Source organism: Jaculus jaculus, chromosome 2 (genome assembly GCF_020740685.1).
Source record: "Jaculus jaculus isolate mJacJac1 chromosome 2, mJacJac1.mat.Y.cur, whole genome shotgun sequence".
NCBI classification, from domain to species: domain Eukaryota; kingdom Metazoa; phylum Chordata; class Mammalia; order Rodentia; family Dipodidae; genus Jaculus; species Jaculus jaculus.
Window position 1 is genome coordinate 38,822,761 of NC_059103.1, and position 19,399 is coordinate 38,842,159.

The following is a 19,399-nucleotide window of genomic DNA, read 5'->3' on the forward strand; positions in this document are numbered from 1 at the left end:
AAAACAAGCAAACAAATAATAATAATAATAATAAAGTAATAGCAATAATAATCTTATTTCAAAATGAGCATTTCTGAAGCCAGGTGCTCATGCCTGCAATTTCAGCAGTTGGAAAGCAGGAGGATTGCCAAGAGTTCAAGACATTCTGAATTACATGGTCAGTTCCAGCCCGCCTGGACTATAAAGTGATACCCTGGCTCAAAAAAACAAAAACTCGGTGGCTGAAGAGATGGCTCAGCGGCTCAAAATGCTTGCTTGCAAAGCCTGCCAGCCTGGGTTCGCAACAGTGTATGTCTTTGGAATTTTGTGTGGAGGCTCTCTTCTGTCTATCTCTCTATGCTTGCAAATACATTAAAATACTTAAACATGGTTGGAGAGATGGCTTAGCAGTTAAGTCGCTTGCCTGCAAAGCCTAAGAACTCATGTTTGAATCTCCAGGTCCCACGTAAGCAGGTGCACACTGACACAAGCACACAATGTTGCACATGTGCACAAGAGGGCACATGAATCTGGAGAAGGTCCTGGTGTGCCCATTCTCTCTCAAATAATAATAAAATACTTAAAAACAAAATTCCACCTGAATTAAACATTTCCTAATTAGTAAGTTAGAAGTTGTATTTCAGTATGGTGAGACACACCACCTGTGATCCTACCACTCAGGAGGTAGAGACCATCCTGGGGTACACTGAGACCCTGTCTGAATAGTCAAGAGAAGGATTGATAAAACACCATACCCAACATCTGTTTTGTCTACAACAGGTATTTGTGATGGGCAGATAAGACAATTCCCAGCCTGACTATCCAGAACTAACCTCTTTCCATACTGTAGTCCCAGAGATGGAAAAGAGCTCCAGGCCTTCTAATGGAACTACAGGGAGGAGGTAGAGAAAAGGGATGGAGGAAGGAAAGGGAAGAAGCAGAGACACCATGCTAAACCTGTATGCTGAGAATAGTTGACCTGCAAGCAAACTAAAGCACAGCCAAGAGACAATCCTGACAATTCTGGTTGAGACCTTGAATCCAGCAATCTCAAGCCAAGCTATATGCACATTCCCAAACATGAAAAAACTGAACAAAATTAAATTAACAGTCTCAAAAAGCATGCATATAATACAAAACTCATGAACCTGGGCTGGGGAGATGGCTCAATTCCCTAGTATCCACGTAAGCCAGATGAACAAGGTGGCACATGCATGTTTGCTGTGGATAAAGGCCCTTTCGGTGCGTCCATTCTCCCTCTTGCTGCCTCTTTTTCTCTCTCTCTCACTCTCAAACAAGTAAAAATAAAAAATAATTTTAAAAAATCATGGACACTGTAATAAAACATGGGTAACCTAGTCAAAAAATACTAATGCTAGTTACTTAAAATAGCAGGGTCTCTCTCACTCAGTCGTCCAATCTATCTTAAACCTCACTATGGGTTTGGCTTAGTGGTTAAGGCGCTTGCCTGTGAAGCCTAAAGACCCTGGTTCAATTCTCCACGTCCCACGTAAGCCAGATGCATATGGTGGGGCACACGTCTGGAGTTCGTTTGCAGTGGCTACTGCTCTTGTGCTCACTTGCTCACGCTCTCTCTGTGTCAAATAAATAAATAAAAATAAATCAGAAAAAAAAACTTACTATATAGATCAGTTTAGCCTCAAACCTGCTGTGATCCTCCTGTCTCAGCCTCATGAGTGCTAGGATTACTGGTGTGAGCTACCAGGCCAAGCTGAAATACATATTTTTTAAAATTGCATTTCTTTTTTTGTTGTTGTTGTTTGGTTTTTTTTGAGGTAGGGTTTCACTCTAGCCCAGGCTGACCTTGAATTCACTATGCAGTCTCAGGGTGGCCTTGACCTCATGGTGATCCTCCTACCACTCTCCCCCAAGTGCTGGGATTAAAGGCATGGGCACCACACCCAGCTTTAAATGGCATTTCTTAAAAACTACCACCAATCTCATTAGAAAATTATTCAAGTATAGAAAACTGGCAAAATTATGTCGATAGAAATAAGTTTTCCAAAAATCTAATTTTCCCTTGCAAGATCATATTTTCTTTGGCAACACAGTTATTTTCCTTGAAGCAGTGGGCCCACTTCATTTTCAAATATCTGTATCTGAGTGACTATAGTGTAGCTATCAGTCATCCTGTAAAGTAAAAATAACAATGATGTTCCACTTAAAAAGCAGCTGGTTCAGCGTGCAGCTCCATCAGAGTGCTTTTCCTGGAAACAAGCACTGCACTTCAGCACAAAGAAATGCTTCCCACACTTCCTAGTTTATCAGACTGAATACTACAGGTAGACATTTTAAAAATTAAAGCTGTTTACTGTTTCACTAAGGACACTCTTAGTAAAATTGGCAACTTTCAAAATGCTTAACATGTATCCAGATGTGCACAGCACAGTAAAGATTCAAGGTTTGGTTCAACTACACTGTCAAAGAGCCCACCACTGCTCCTACAGCAGCTGTGCAATCTGCACATAGGGAACATAGGGGAAAACTTCAGTTCTATTATGAAAATAATTTTGATTTCATGAACCTTTAGTCTATACAGCATATTTTGGGAACCACTATTTTAAGATTCAAAACTAAGCTTAAAGCCAGTCATGGTGGTGCACACTTTAATCCCAGCACTCGGGAGGCAGAGATAGGAGGATCACCGTGAGTGAGTTTGAGGCCACCCTGAGACTCCATAGCGAATTCCAGGTCAGCGTGGGCTAGAGTGAGACCCTACCTCGAAAAACCAAATAATAACGTAAGCTGGAATTTGATAGATTTTAAATACTTGAGTGTTGATCAAAATGCACAAACAAATGCAGAAATAAGAAATGAGAAATATAAATAACCACAACCTGTACAATCAAGTGGCCTTTTCTTAAAAGACTGCCATGCCTCCCGGTCCATTCCCACTCTGGGGCAGTGTGCCAGATCAGACCAATGTGATGTGTATTTTAAAACAGCTCTTCCAGAAACAGAGTTGCAGCTAAGTCTACAGAGCAGCACGTGGGAGGTACACAGGTGATGTAGATATAGAGCTGAGACTGGGGGCATTTCAGGGGAAGAGCACTGGCCTAGCCATGTATGAGGTCCTGGGTTCAACCCCCACCACCAGAAAATAAAGAAAGAGAAATAACATTCTCAGAGGATCTCTATAGAACTGCCAAGGTGGGGTAATTAAGTAACTTCTCAGTGATCAAACCCTAACTGCAAAAGCTAAATCAATGCAACTTTCCTCTCCAGTAAACAGTAAACTTGTAGACAGAAAAGTTTTTAACTTATAAGCAGATTAACTCCTGAAGAAAACCAAATTCCACTAGAAATTTAGATATTAATTTAGAGACCCCACCACCACCTAAAAGGAGCATAAATCAGCATTTAAGAGTACTGTATTTTTTTTTTTAATGTTTGTGTATGTCTGATGCATGCACCCATATGAACCCATGTGCCCACTGTAGTAGGGCACTTGCCTGCAATGGCAAGAGCAGAATGATGAGCATCCTGCTCCATTACTCTTCCACCAGTTTTTTCTTAGGCAGGAGTCTCTTACTGATCCTGAAGCCATCATTCCCTGGTCGCATCTGTTCTCTTACAGGACAGGGTTATAGACAAAAGTGGCTAGACCCAGCTGTTTATGTGGGTCCTAGAGATGGAACCCAAGTGGTTTCTCAGGGCCTCATACTTGCACAGGAAGTGTTCTTAACCACTGTCCAGCTTAGAGTACAGTAATTAAAAAGACCACCTTCCTAATTAAAATGATATACCTACTTCTCATCATGGGAAATAGAGCTTCCTAAAACTTGCTACTAAACAGTACAAATGAACTGAAAAACCAGGAAACAAAGAAAGGAGACAGAGAGTATGGTGAAAAGGAGAGGAAAGCAGAGAAAGACTTGAAGCAAAATCAACTTTCAGAATACCCATTAAGTTAGATTTGTGATTACATTGTACATGTATCTATCTCTGTATTAAAGAATGTAAATCTGGGGCGGGAGAGATGGCTTCGTGGTTAAATGCTTGCCTGTGAAGCCTAAGGACCCTGGTTCAAGGCTCGATTCCCCAAGACCCACGTTAGCCAGATGCACAAGGGGGCACACACATCTGGAGCTCGTCTGCAGTGGCTGGAGGCCCTGGCGTGCCCATTCTCTCTCTGTGTCTCTTTTGCTCTCAAATAAATAAATAAAAATGAACAAAAAAAATTTTTTTAAGAATGTAAATCTGGGCCAGGCATGCTAGTGCATGCTTATCATCCCAGCACTCTGGGGGCAGAGGCAGGAGGAATGCCCCCAAGTTCAAGGCCACCCAGGGCTACACAGTGAGATCCTGTCACACGCAAACACAAAAGTAGACACAATGAAATTCAAAGAAGACAGGACCCTACTGTAACCTAGCTACATCCTAGTTCAACAAAAATCAAAATTTCTGTGTGTAGAAGCAAGCATCATTGTTGTGCAAAGCTCTCCAAGAAATCTCAATGTGCAAGTAAGCTTAAAAACCACTGCCCAAACCTTGGAATTAAAAAAGCAATAAAAAGGGCTGGCAGATATAACTCAATGATAGCAAAGATAATGGCTTAGATTCCATCCCTAGCAACATTAGGGTGTTGCAATGCCTGTATAAACATGGGCTAGAGAGATGGCTTAGCAGTTAAGGTGCTTGCCTGCGAAGCCTAAGGACTCACGTTCGACTCTCCAGGTCCCACATAAGCCAGACACACCAAGTGACACAAGCACACAAGGCCGCACATGCACACAAGGGGGCACACACACGTGGAGTTTGACTATAGCAGTTGGAGACTCTGGCACACCAATCCTCTCTTGCTCTCTCGCATTAAAGTAAGTGCCCAATCTCTCTGCTTGCAAATAAAGATGTATTTTAAAAGGGGGGGGGCAGTCTATTGGGCTTGCCTCAAAAACAAACAAAAACCATAAAATCCATAGAGCAACAGGTCTTCCAAACTGGAAAAAAACTCATTTAAAGTATAAACAATACAGCTGGGGGTGGTGACACACTCCTTTGATCCCAGGACTCTGGAGGTAGAGGTAGGAGGACCACCTTGAGTTTGAGGTCAGCCTCAGACTACATAGTGAATTCCAGGTCAGTCTGGGCTATAGCAAGACCCTCAGGAAGAAAAAAAAAACCCACAAAATATAAATAATACAGTCCTGGTGCTGAGAGGTATTTATAATCATCGCAGCTGAAAAAGACTTGGGCTGGAGAGATGGCTTAGCAGTTCAGGCACCTGCCTGCAAAGCCAAAGGACCCAGGTTTGATTCCCCAAGATTTACGTAAGGCAGATGCACAAAGTCGTGCATGTATATGGAATTTGTCTGCAATGGCTAGAGGCCCTGGCATGCCCCTTCTCTCTCTCTCTCTCTGCCTCGATCTCTCTCAAATAAAAAAACAAAGTAATATTAATTTTTTTTAATGTAGAAAGACTTTAGCAGCTATCTATCTGACCTACCATATAATCTGCAGGGCCAGGGCCAACTTTATTATAAGAACCTTATAAGAATCTGATCATGGCTGGAGAGATGGCTTAGTGGTTAAGACACCTGCCTGCAAGACCTAAGGACCCAGGTTCCATTCTCCAGGATCCACATAAGCCCGAAGCACAAGGTGGCACATCCCTTCTGGAGTTCATTTGCAGTGGCTAAAGGCCCTGGCACGCCTACTCTCTCTTTCTCTTATCTGCCTCTTCTTCTCTTAAGAATAAATAAGAGTATTCTTAGAAAATTTTAAAAGGAAACTGATCACCTACATTTTATTTTACATATGTAAATACCACCATAATCTTCCATTCACTCTCATGTTTAAAATAAATTGCCCTGGATGCCAATTACACCATGAATAGTGTCAAGATAACACAACCTAAAATATCTTGTTCCTGAGAAGCTGGAATTCAGCCAACTTTCCCATCTTCAAAATTACACATTTTAAAATAAAATAAATTCCAACAATTCTAAATCTGACTCATGGTATGTTTGTATGATGAGCACAATGTCACACTAAAACTCGTTCAAATGAACAATCAATATCTACATGTATTTGTCAACTGTTTTAATCCCTTATTTTATTTATTTTTTATTGACAAATTCCATAATGAATCCCTTATTTTAAACAAGTCTTAACTACTGAGCAAAATTCTAAAATCTGATAATTTGAGAAAATTGTACTGTTATGCTAGTCTGTTAACTTTCATTTATCATACAGTGAAATCAATGAACCCACTTTAGTCAGATTAGATTTAAGGATCACCTTCAGGGTCCCACTCCTCCTCATCACTTTTTTTTAAGAAAACACAATCTGCCAGGTTTGGTGGCATATGCCTTTAATCCCAGCACTTGGGAAGCAGAGGTAGGAGGATCACCATTGAGTTGAGGCCACCCTGAAGACTACATAGTGAATTTCAGCTCAATCTGGACCAGAATGAGACCCTAGTTTAAAAGACCCATCCACTCTAGATGAATGAAAAATAGAAAGAAAAAAAAAGCCTGGGCATCAACGAGAGGGGTAGAAAACAGAACTGAACTAGGTAATGTCCGAACAGCAGAAAAATAATGTTCTCACCAAAATAGGCAAAAATTTAAACAAGCCTAAACATGCATTTTAAATGTTCCAACCCTGCTCCTGCAGATTCTATATGGTTAACTGCCTGACCAGAAGCCCCCAGCAATTTTCACAGCTCCATTAGAATAGTGTCTACTAAAGTTGCTATAGGTCAGGATCAATGGGGGGACGACAACGACACAACAACAACTTCCAAGGGAGAGAACTGGAGTGTGACTGGTCTGTTGAAATTAGTTTAATGCTTGGTCCTGCACAGGGTGGGGAGAATGCAGAAAAAAAAATTCCCACACAAATCAAAGTTATACCTCAACTCAGATGTAGCTTAAGTGATTTTCAAATATAGGTATGTTGCATCCCCACACAAAGCAGAACTGACTCAAGCAGCTGCTAACATGAGTGGTGAGCAGACCATATAAAACTTAGTCCAGCTGGAGAAATAGATGGCTTAGCGGTTAAGCGCTTGCCTCTGAAGCCTAAGGACCCTGGTTCGAGGCTCGGTTCTCCAGGACCCACGTTAGCCATATGCACAAGGGGATGCACGCGTCTGGAGTTCATGTGCAGTGGCCAGAGGCCCTGGTGTGCCCATTCTGTCTCTCTCTCTCTCTATCTGCCTCTTTCTCTCTCTCTGTCGGTCGCTTTCAAATAAATAAAAATAAACAAAAAACATTAAAAAAAAACCTCAGTCCATGGGCTGGAGAGACTGCTCAGTGGTTAAGTCACTTCACTGCAAAGTCTAATGATAGGGATTCGATTCCTCAGTAACCATGTAAAGCCAGATGCACAGAGAGGCACATACATCTGGAGTTTGTTTGCAGTGGCTGGAGGCCCTAGTGTGCCCATTATCTCCCTCTCCTCCTGCCTATTTGCAAGTAATAAAAATATTAAAATAAAAAACTTAGTTCAAAGCATTTCAAGGTGACTTACTTGCTCAGCACAAATTTTTATTATTTCTGAAACAGATTTGCAATTCTTTTTCCTTATATACAAAAGGTATTTAACTACACAAAAGTACACTGCTTCAAAAAGAAAAAATTATAGCCAGGCATGGTGGTGCACACCTTTAATCCCAGCACTGGACAGGCTGAGGTAAGAGTGCTGTGAGTTTGAGACCAGCCTGGGCTAGAGCAAGACCCTGCCTCAAAAACTCACACACAAACACACACAAGAAAAAGAAAAAAAAGGGGGGGCTGCAGAAATGACTTAGTGGTTAAGGCACTTGCCTATAAAGCCAAAGGACCCAGGTCCAATTTCCCAGGACCCATGTAAGGGGCCCACATAAGCCAGATGCACAAGGGGATGCACACATCTGGAGTTTGTTTGCAGTAGCTGAAGGCCCTGGGGTGCCCATCCCCCCCCCCACCTATTTCTCTTTCTCAAATAAGAAAAAATTTTAAAGAAAAAAAATTAAGATGCAATACTTCTTTAGGGAAAACTCTAAAAAGCAAAAAGTCACTTTTATTAATATATTCAAAAAAGATTGTCAATTTCTCAGAAAAGCTTTAACTAGTGACTTAAACCTGTATAATTCATCACAACCAAGACCAGAGGCTCCTCCAAAATGACTGCACACAGTCCTGCCTCTACATGTGTTTGTAGCAAAGTGATTCAAGAAAGAATTACTGGGTCTGGTGGCGCACGCCTTTAATCCCAGCACTTGAGAGGCAGAGGTAGGAGGATCGCCATGAGTTCAATGCCGCCCTGAGACTACATAGTGAATTCCTGGTCAGCCTGGGCGAGAATGAGACCCTACCTCGAAAAACCAAAAAAAAGAAAGAAAGAAAAAATTATGAACAGATGGGCATGGTGTCCTATGTCTGTAATCAGAGGACGGGTAGAGACTACTATTATAGCATTACAGAACAAACACAAATGAAAATTTAAATTTTCAAATGTTAATTGTATCAATCGATTAGTCACAATTTGGAATATCACATACAAATCATACCAGATTTAGTCCTCAAAATAAGTCCCCTGCAGAAAAACAAAAACGTTCAAGTAGACTTTTTTTGCCACTAGCTTTTTGTTTTCAGCCAGGACTGGGACTTGAACTCATAGCCTCATAAACGCTAGGGAAGTGCTGTATCGCAGAGCTATACTCCCAACCCTCTAAACTACTTTTCAACTTAAGTATTTCAGCTACTAAATGGGAAAGACCATTCATCTACAATAAAATAACTCAAATATGTTCTAAGTCTATTACTTTATAAAATTAATGCATTTCTGTATGTTCAATTAAGACTCTGATTCAGCTAGCAGAAAATAGAGAACTTGTTTTTTTTTCCAACATTCAAATCAACAAGCTGCTACTGAGACGAAAAGGATGCTGAATCTGTCCCAAAAAAGCCAGATATGGTTAAAATTTAGTTAAGATTTACAAACCCGCAGAATGTCAATTCCCTTGTTATCTTGCTAAGACTAAACAAGTGGCAAATTCTACCTTGAACTATGGTCAAAACCGAAAGGCATTCAAAGAGTAACTTCAAGCAAACTAAAACGCAACTAAAAAAATAATTAAAAACAGGTTTACTACGGCTTTCGTGGAAGAGCTACCGACCTTCACAAGGCTTCCCGCCCCTGCCCGCAAAGGAGCCTTTTCAAGTTAACAGACTCAACACACCTTTGAACACGGAGCAGCGAGGGGCGTGAGATGACGCCGCCGGCCAGCACCCCACGCCGATCTCACGCTCCCTACACGTCGCCCTCACAATAAAATAAACTCCGTCTTTTATTAGGACACACGTTTTATTGGGAGCAGGCGAGGCTTGTGGGGCGCTAAAGAACGTGTCCCGCACGCCGCCCTCGCCCACTGCGCCCGAGAAAGTAAACAAATGCAAGCTGGGACCGAAGCGGCCGGGGCGCCAGCACCAGGAAGGGAAAGTGGGGGACAAAGAGAAGACAGAACTCCGCCGGACGAGGGGAGCGACCGGGCACCCCCGCCGCTCACTGACACCCCAAGGCGACGCGAGCCGCCGCGGCCAAACTCCACAACAAAGAGGAGCGGCGCTGCGGCACCGGAGCCGCGCGAGTTCCGCTCAAGTCCGGCCAACTGCGCGGCGCTCGGGCCGCAGGGCCCGCCCGTCGGCACCCACCGGGCCGGGCCGAGCCGAGCGGGGCCCGGCCGATCCCCGTCCTCGGAGCCCGAGCCGGAGGGCGGGGAAGCGGCGGGCGGGCGGGGCGCGTTACCTGGGCTCGGCGCGGGCGAGGGGACGCCCTCCCGCCGCCGCTCGTCGCTCCGCGGGCCGCTCCTCGGCCCCCGCCCGACGCGTCCGGGCCCGGCGGCCGCTGTGGGGCGCCGGGCCGCCGTGAGCTCCAGCGCCGCCCCGCTGAGGGGTGGGGGAAGAGCCTCTCTCAGCGGGCCGCAGGCTCCACTTCTCCCGCTCCGCCCCTCGGACGTCCGCGGAGTAACGGGAACGGCCTCGCGACAAGAGCCGGTGGGCGCCGACGCGGGCTCCGCCGCCCGAGCCGCTCCGTTACCGCAGCGGCGACGACGACCTGGGGCCGTGTTGTTGCTGCCAACTTGTCGAGAGGACACTGAGCATGCGCGCGCGGAGACCACATCCGGGTAACTTCAGGGTTTGGCCCTTTCCCCCACGACGCTCCTTTCTCCAGGCTGCCCCCGCCTCCCGCCCTGGGACGAGAGAGTCGCTCTGCGCAGGCGCCCGCGCGCTGCAGCCCCCGCCTGCCCCGGGCGGAGCGCGCGGGCTGGGCGGTGTCCTCTCAGGAAGGGGCGTCCCACGGGCTGGGCTTTTTGTTTTAAGGACCTACATGGACACAAGTTTTGCGCTTTAGCCGCCTAGCACCGACTCTGGGAAACCGTAGTTTACTTCGGAAGGAAACATGGTGGCAGGACCCTTCTTCCCCAAGTCCAGCATCCAGCGCTCCCAAGGCGCACCGGACGGGCCTGGAATCACGATATCAAGAGCTTGGCCAAATATAGTGACTGCGTGTGTCCAGTAGGAAAACAGGGTAATTCCTAGTTAAGAAGCTACTTCAAGACCGGCCACACACCTGTTAGAGGAGTTGCCGGGGACTAGGGATGTAGCTCAGTGGAAGAGTGCTTGCCCAGGGTGCGGGAAGCCTTGAGCATCTCAGCAAAGCTCAAACAAAACAATGTAAATAGCACTGCACCGGGTGGTGAAAGTCGCTCTCTGCTTGTGTCTTTATACTTCTTTTCTTTGTTACTTTTATCACAATTTGTTCAATTGATAATTTGAAAGTTCTTGGCTGGAGTGTAGTTACTGATTAGAATATTGGCCTCCCTACATAGGCAAGGCCCTAACTTCGATTCCCAGCACTGTAAATAATTTTTAAAAGAAAATTCATTGAGCATAGTGGTGCACGCCTGTAATCCCAACGTTTGTGAGTGATACATAGTGAGTCCCGCATTAAATACACACACACACGCACACGCAGGCTGGAGAGATACAAGCCAGAGGACCCAGGTTCAATTCGCCAAGACCCATGTAAGCCAGAAGTACAAGGTGGTGTATGCATCTGGAGTTCATTTGCAGCAGCTGGAGGCCCTGGCATGCCCATGTCTCTACTTTCTTACGCCACACACAAGTATAAATATAATTTTTAAAAAATACACTACCTCTGTGTTGAAACTTAGTTTTCACCAGCCAATAAATTCTTAAGAGTTCCTCCAAGACTCGAGAGTAGACAGGTCTGATGCATCTGTCCAAAATTTAATTACACACACCTGGACATTAACACCCCTTGTCCCATTCTGTAGTCCATGAGACCATAGCCTAGTCAATTCTTCTAATTACAAGCCTGGAAGCTGTCATCTACAGGCTGATATTCTCTTACTCCTGAGGTTGGTTTATGAAGACTTTCCAAGACTATTTTGAAGAGGATTCGTGTCCAGACTCTCTGATACAGGAATTTTTGGTTCCTCATATGCCAAAATGCACCAGTAATTTGGGGTGTTCTATGAATTCAAAGAATGAAATCCACAGACTAGAGGATAAAGTTCGGAAAGATTTTATTACAATTTAAAGCTTAAGAAGGATGAAGGGAAGGGGGCTTAAGCCTAGAACATAAGAGAAGGAAGCAAGATGAAGCTCTTGTCCAAAGAGACGGGGGTGGGGGGTGGTGTTGAGAATTCCCATGACAGAAGAGGGCAGAGCTCTTGTCCAGAGAGATGGGCGGGGGGAGGTTGAGCATTCCCATGAGGGAAGAGGGCAGAGCTCTTGACCAGAGAGATTGTGGGGGGTTGAGAATTCCCGTGAGGGAATTGGGCAGAGCTCTTGTCCAGAGAGACTAAGTGGGGGGGGGGGGTGAGAATTCCCATGAGGGAAGAGGGCAGAGCTCTTGTCCAGAGAAACAAGAGGGGGTTTGAGAAACCCACCCTGAGACTCAGCTATGTTGTGTTTGTTTATTTGTTTTTGGGTTTTTTTTTTTATGGGCAGTAGCTGTGTGAGGAAGACCAGGTCGGCAGGTTACTATGGACAAAGACCAGATTTTACAGCTTTGTCAGTAATCTTAAGTAAGGACCAGAACTTCTGTCCCCTAGGAAGGGTGCAAGCTTAATCTAGAAATCTTTCCTGGAGGGTGCAACATCCAGGTTTCTACAAGCTTAGTGACATTTCCTGCTTTTAGTCAAGGAATTAAAACAACCATTAGGGCTGGAGAGATGGCTTAGCAGGTGCTTGCCTGTGAAGCCTAAGGAACCATGTCCAACTCTCTGGGTCCATGTAAGTCAGACACACAAAGGTGAAGTAAGTGCAAGGTTGCACATGCCCACTAGGTGGCACAAGCATCTGGAGTTCAATTGTGGTGGCTGAGGCCCTGGTATGCCACTTCTCTCTGCCTCTGTCTCTCTTGCTCACTTGCTCTCTGAAATTTAAAAGAAAAAAAATTGTAAAAATAATTACATTTGGGGTTCTGTTACCCTGACTGCCTAGCCAATTTCTGTTTCCTATCACCTCCATTATAAAATGTACTGTTTTCTAAAAGTATCCATCTTGATAAAGCAGTTGAGAACAGCATGGCCTTTCAAAACTGTCCTCACATCTAACAAAAGAAATCAAAATCCTCACCCATGACTAAGGTAACCCAATATGTTAAAAGTCCCAGGACAATCCAAAGGGACAATTCAAAAATTGGTGTCTGTGCTATAAATGACATTGATGAATGGGTATTAAATTCCTTTGCAAGCCAGGTAGTTTCCAATTCTTTTCCGTCAACAAAATTGAAGGACAACCTGGCACCTGACCTATCACTGAAATTGATTGGTTGTAGTGTGACAGGTAAGTGGTTCCTCCTGGTCCTAATAATGTGGAGACTAGGCCCCTGTAGGATGGCACCTTACAGTCTGGTCTTGCTGAGGTAGGGGCAGGAGGGGGATAGGGTGGGGACCAGCTATATGAAAGGTGACTTGGAATCTGCTTCAGGACTGGGGCACCAGTTTCAGGAGAAGTGCCAACTTCAACTCTTGGGCCCAGCTGATGGAGGCCATAGACAAGATACTATAAGACATCTATAAAAGCAGGACCAAGCTCAACAAAGTAATTGTGAACTTGCAGAAAAACAAAACCACAGGCAAAATTGCAACATGCTCAGAATTACAAAATGAGGCTTCACAGTCTACAGTCCCAAGAAGAATTTCAGCTGGAGGACCTGAGGAAGCTAGAACCCATCCTAAGGTTCCCTTTGATGTTCAGCCTGTCCCTTTGTGAAGAATTTTAGCACTTGGTGAAGACAATCTGAAGACAATAAAGAAGAGGATGGGAAGGGGGGGCAGAATCTGTCTCCTAATTTTTAAAATAAATATTTTATTTAATTATTTACAGAGAATTAGAGAGGAGGCAATGGGTACACCAAGGCCTCTTGCCACGGCAAACAAACTATAGATAAATGCATCTCTGTGCATCTAGCTTTACGTGGGTACTAGAGAATCAAACCCAGGCTATCAGGCTTTGAAAGAAAGTGCCTTTAACAGCTAAGCCATCTCTGTAGCTTCTTCCTGATTTTTTTCACTCTAGAGTTCCCAATCTTTATTATCACCATTGCTGTCAAAACCAGCATTACTGGGCTGGAGAAATGGCATAGCGGTTAAGTGCTTGCCTGTGAAGCCTAAGGACCCTGGTTTGAGGCTCAATTCCCCAGTACCCACATAAGCCAGATGCACAAGATGGCGCATGCATCTTCAGTTTGTTTGCAGTGGTGCCCATTCTCTTTCTCTCTGCCTCTTTGTCTGTAGCTGTCAAATAAATAAATAAATAATCAGCATAAGTATCAGAATTGATAAAACTAGCCTGAAAGACATTGAGCCATGGATCTGACCCTGTGTTAGTTACCATGAAGGATCTGAATGGCACAGATCTTAACTCAGCAAGGTACCACAAGTTCAAGAAGAGATACAAGTTCGTTTTCATGTAAACACTGAGCTCCAGAAGCATGTTGAAAACTTAACCACAAGTACAGCTATCTTCATTGAATTTATACCCTACATGCTTAAAATAAGGCTTATCAACACCTAAGGGTTTTTTTTCCCCCTTTGAGGTAGGATCTAGCTCTAACCCAGGCTGAGCAGTCTCAGAATACCAAGGTTTGCTTCCATGGAGAAGGATGAAGTTAAACCCAGGTCAATTGTAATTAAGACTTCTACAAGAAACTTGATGACTTCAAAAGAAATTGCAGTTATCAACTAAGAAACTACCCTGTCCTCATCTACATCAAACTTTGTACAAGGAATGCACCTGATAGGAAAAACCTGTAACTTCTGAGAATGCGACACTCAGTGGAAATGGTCATAGCTCTGAGTACCATATTCACCTTCAACAGGCAGGAAACGAGCCCTAGATGTGCCAGTTGTCCATCGTGTCCATGGCAGAGTCATGACCAGAGTCAGACCAGAGTCAACATTCACACATCACTGACCTAGAAGCCTCCTTGAGATACAGGTTTCCAGTACATTTTGAAACATTTTTACTTTTCTATTGATTGTCTGATTTTGTATTTTCTCATTACCACAACTGCTACTCTGCTTCCTTGGAACAATACTGCTATGGCGGGTGTGTAGATCGTCAAACGCAGATAGCAGTAGGGATGTGCTTGAGTTTACACATCTGCTCCACTATGCCCTTTTGGTTTGAGGAGGATAGACTAGTTCAGAGGGACTGGACCAGTCATGCTGCCCAGGAAGGGTCTGTCTAGAGGTGGCCTAATTCCTTGATTCCATGGTTTCATGTTTGTAAATGCTTTGCCTTGGCCTGATAAGAATCCCATACGGAGCATTCCCCGGGTGGCCTGTGGTTTCCCCCATGTGATCAGGTGGGTTTTCTGAGTGTGCACATGTGCAGTCACGTGGATTAGCTAGCTGTCCTTCTGCATTGCATTACTGCTCTTTCTGACAGATTCTAGGGTTAACATTGAAGCCTTCTGGGAATAATTACAGATTTTTAGATGGATTTCATTGTCTTCTAAACTGTGTGATCTAAAAATAATTGAGTCAGATGCTGATGAGATACTACAGAACAAGAGCTGCTCTTTCCTGACAATTATTGTGAAGCCTTAAAACATATATACCTCTTCTTAGAGTGATGGGTATGCAAAATGTGGAAAGATAGTCTATTTGTTAAATATAGATAGAAAGGATTACCATTTATTTCCAACTTGGATACATTGACATTCATCCATATAGAAATATGCAGGTCATTAGTTTATTTTAAGTTTAGTATTTACATTACTTTTTTGTTTATTTGTTTGTTTTTGTGTTTCAAGGTAGAGTCTCACTCTAGCCCAGGCTGACCTGGAATTCACTATGTAGTCTCAGGGTGGCCTTGAACACAAGGCGATCCTCCTGCCTCTGCCTCCCGAGTCCTGGGATTAAAGGCATGAGCCACCATCCCCAGCTTACTATTTACATTACTTTTATTAATGTAGCACGAATAAAACTTCCATACTACACAGGAGAAGGATATTTGTTACACAAATTTAAGATTTGTGATGGGCTTTCTTTTGGTTATGTTATAGAACCCACATTTTTTGGTTTTTCAAGGCAGCCCAAGGTGACCTGGAATTCACTCTGTAGTCTCAGAGTGGCCTTAAAATATTTTAATACTCAAATGAACAATGCATAAGTGGATGCAATGTCACTACTTGGCTTATTTTAAAACTAATATATATATATAACCTTCATCATACTATTCAGTATATTTGCACTATAAAATGAGTGAGCATAGGCTGAGAAGATGTTTAGTGGGTAAAGTCCCTGCCATGCAATAATGATGACCTGAGTTCAGATGCCCAGTACCAACTTAAAAGCCAGGCATAGGGCTGGAGAAATGACTTAGTGGGTAAGGCGCTTACCTGCAAGGCCAAAGGCCCCAGGTTTGATTCCCCAGGACCCACGTAAGCCAGATGCATAAGGGAGCACATGCATCTGGAGTTTGTTTGCAGTGGCTGGAGGCCCTAATATTCCCATTCTCTCTCTCTCCCTGCCTATTTTTCTCTCTCTCTCTCAAATATATATATATGCATATATATTTGTATAAATATAAATATTTATATGTATACACACACACACACATATATATATAAAATAAAAGATATTAAAAAAAAAAAACCCAGGCATAGTGGTGCATGTCTTTAATTCCAGCACTGGGCAAGTAAGAAACAGGAGGATTCTTCAAGTTTGCTGGACAGCTAATCTGGCCAAATCTGTGAGCTCTAGATTCAACAAGAGACTCTCTCAAAATACAAGATGGGCAGCAGTTGAGGAAGACAATGCTGACCTCCAGTCTCCACGTGTGTGCACGTGTGTGCCCATGCACAAGTGCATGCGTGTGCACACACACACACACAATATAACTCTCCGTTGTAAAATAAGAAACCACAATTAAGTTGTTTTAACCCTTGCACTTCAAGAGATCTAGCCTGTACTTCAGTTGTCTCCTAAGTTAGTTGCTTACTACTCATATGTTACTAAAAGTTGCTTGAAGCCAGGTATGGTGGTATAAGCGTAGTACTCAAAGGCTGAGGTGAGGGATGGAGAGATGGCTCAATAGTTAAGGCACTTGCCTGAAAAGCCTAATGACCTGGATTCAGTTCCCCAGTACCCACATAAACCCAGATGCACAAAGTGATCCATGAGTTTAGAATTCATTTGCAGCAGCTGGAGGCCTTAGTGTGCCCATTCTCACTGTCTATCTCTCCTCTCTCTCTCTCTCTCTCTTTCCTTATAAATAAATATTTTTTTAAAGGCTGAGGTGTCAGGCTTTATGGCACACACCTTTAATCACAGCACTCAGGAGGCAGAGGTAGGAGGATTACTGTGAGTTCAGAGCCACCCTGAGACTACATAGTGAATTTCAGGTCAGCCCGGGCAAGATCGAGACACTACCTCAGGGGAAAAAAGAAAAGAAAAAGGCTGATGTGGGAGAATTCCAATGAATTCAAGGCCAACCCTGACTATAGAGTGGAGTTCCACATCAAGCTGCCTCAAAACAACAAAAACAAAACAAAACCCCTATAAGCCTGAAAGAATTTGCCCCCCCCACCCAAACAGAAAGAGGTACTTTAAAGTTGAATCATTAATTACATATCGGTGTGTAAAATATTTCCTCAAATTGAGAAGGTTAAGACAGCCATCGTGAAGCTTCTCCTTGAGCCAGTAAGCCAAAATAAACCTCTTTTTCCCTCAATCTGCTCTTGGTTGGGTGATTTCTACCAGCAATGCGAACCGGATTGCAACAGTAAAGTGGTACCAAGAGTGGGGTTGCTGCTAGACACCTGACTGTGTGGCTTTGGCCTTTTGGAGCTGATTTTCAAGAGGAATGTGGCAGGATTTGAAACCTTGGCCTAAGAGATGCCTTGCAGTACTGTAAGTACAGCTTGATGGACTATTCTGGTCAGAGCTGCAAGACCTGAATGCAGTAAGAACTATGGATTGTGAGGTTTGGCTTATGAGGGTGAGAAAGAGCTTTGTGTGGACTGGGCTAGAGGCAGTTTGTGTGAAAAGCTTGCTATTATGTTCGTGTCCTGAGAAGTTGTGCAAGGTTGCTTTACATAGAAATGAACTGGTGTGAGCAGAAGGATATAGCACAGGAAGAAAAATCTTTGGATGAACTGCTGTCCATTCAGCTGCAATTGAGAGATTACAACCTTTGATATTGGGTTAGCTGACCTGCACTGGGGTAAACAGGAAGAATGTAGACTTTTTTGAAGGGACCTGAGTGCTCAAGGAGTATCCCGGTCTTCAAAGCCTGCTTTATTCCCCCCTGGATTAACAAATTGGCACCCTACCTGGTATTGTGGAGTATAAGAAATGCAAGAAAGAGAGGGCCATTGAGTTTGTTTTGGAAATGGCCATGGGCAGTGTGAAGCAGGACTGCCTGCATGGAGACCCGATGGAGCCGTGAGGATAAACTGTGGATTGCAGTGGAGACCCAGTGGAGATGCCAGGACCATGAGATGGCTGCTAAGGAAAGCTGCTGGCCCCGATGAAGTTTTCCAGGACTGTGAGTAGCCTAGCTGGAGGGGCAGAATTGGAACTCCAGAGACTTGTTGCTGGTTAAAATTATCAGACCTGGAGATTTGTCACTGGCTAGAGTTGTTGGACTTGGAGCTACAGAGTTTGATGTTTTCCCTGTTTAAATCTTGTATTGCTTGAGTATCTCTGTACCATGCCCAATGCCATCTTTTGCACTGTGAATGTTTTTCTGTGCCATTATGGGTTTTTTGAGGCTATTTTTTGGTATTATGGTTCAGTTAAAAGACCTTGGATTATGGGGATGTATGAACATCATTGGGATTGATAAAAAACATGGAGATTTTTAAAGTTGTACTGAATGCATGGCATTTTCATCATGGATGGTTACAGTTTATAGGGGCCAGGGCCAGAAAGTGGTGGCTTGATTCAGGTGTCCCCCATAAATTTAGTTGTTCGGAATGCTAGGTTCGCAGCTGATGGAGATTTGAGAATTAACACCTCCTGGAGGCAGTGTATTGTTGGGGGCAGGCTTATGGGTATTATAGCCAGTTTCCCCTTGCCAGCGTTTGGTACACTGTCCTGTTTCTGTTGTCCGCCTTATGTTGGCCAGGGGGCAATGTCCACCCTCTGCTCATGCCATCATTTTCCCCTGCCATCGTGGAGCTTCCCCTTGAGCCAGTAAGCCAAAATAAACCTCTTTTTCTCTCAAGCTGCTCTCAGTTGGGTGATTTCTACCAGCAATACGAACCTGACTGCAACAATCTCTTAATAAGGGGAGGGGAGGATTTTCAGGCAGAAGTGCCCTGTAGCAGGTGGAGAAAACTTAACTCTAAAACCATAGGTTCTTACTGGGAAATCCTAGTGCCAGAACTGGATTCCCCCACAGAGAGCTATTTCTGTGGAGTCCAGGCATAGCTTAGCTATAGCTTCTTTGCAAAATAAGTCTCCACTGGGAAATAGAATCTGTTCCCTTACAGTTGTTAGCAACATTAATTTCCTTGCACACTTCAGAACGGAAGGCCTCAGGTTCCTCACTGGCTGCTTACTGCAGGCCCCATCAATTCTCTGCCATGTGGTCCTCTCCACAGGAAGCTCACAATAGGGCAACCCTTGCTTCTTCAATCCAGCAAAGGGGAAAGTCTCATCAAGAGTCTCATCCAGACTGTGTTATTCCTTATTATATTTTTTAATTTATTTGAGAGATAGAGAGACAGAGAGAATGTGTATGGTTGTACAAAGGCCTCCTGCTACTGCATACAATTCCAGACCCATGTGCTGCTTTGTGCATCTGGGCTTAGATGGGTACTGGGGAATTGAACCCAGGAGGTCAAGCTTTGTGTGAAAGTGCCTTTAATCACTGAGCCATCTCTCCAGACCATATTTTATTGTTGTTTTTGAGGTAGGGTT

The 19,399-nt window shown here is 44.0% G+C and overlaps 2 protein-coding genes across 2 annotated transcripts in view; one reads left to right on the forward strand and one right to left on the reverse strand.

Annotated features, from left to right (window-relative positions):
* Positions 1-9,797, reverse strand: part of Smad4 (SMAD family member 4) — a 65,779-nt gene extending 55,982 nt beyond the window's left edge. Inside the window, exon 1 of the mRNA XM_045142713.1 lies at positions 9,736-9,797. The gene's annotated coding sequence lies outside the window, so the exon portion shown is untranslated. The remainder of the gene's footprint in view (positions 1-9,735) is intronic.
* LOC123458644 (translation initiation factor IF-2-like) lies at positions 9,381-10,118 on the forward strand. Its single transcript, XM_045143498.1, has one exon. The coding sequence runs from the start codon at positions 9,381-9,383 to the stop codon at positions 10,116-10,118; it is 738 nt and encodes a 245-aa protein (XP_044999433.1).
* Positions 10,119-19,399: the final 9,281 nt, after the last annotated feature.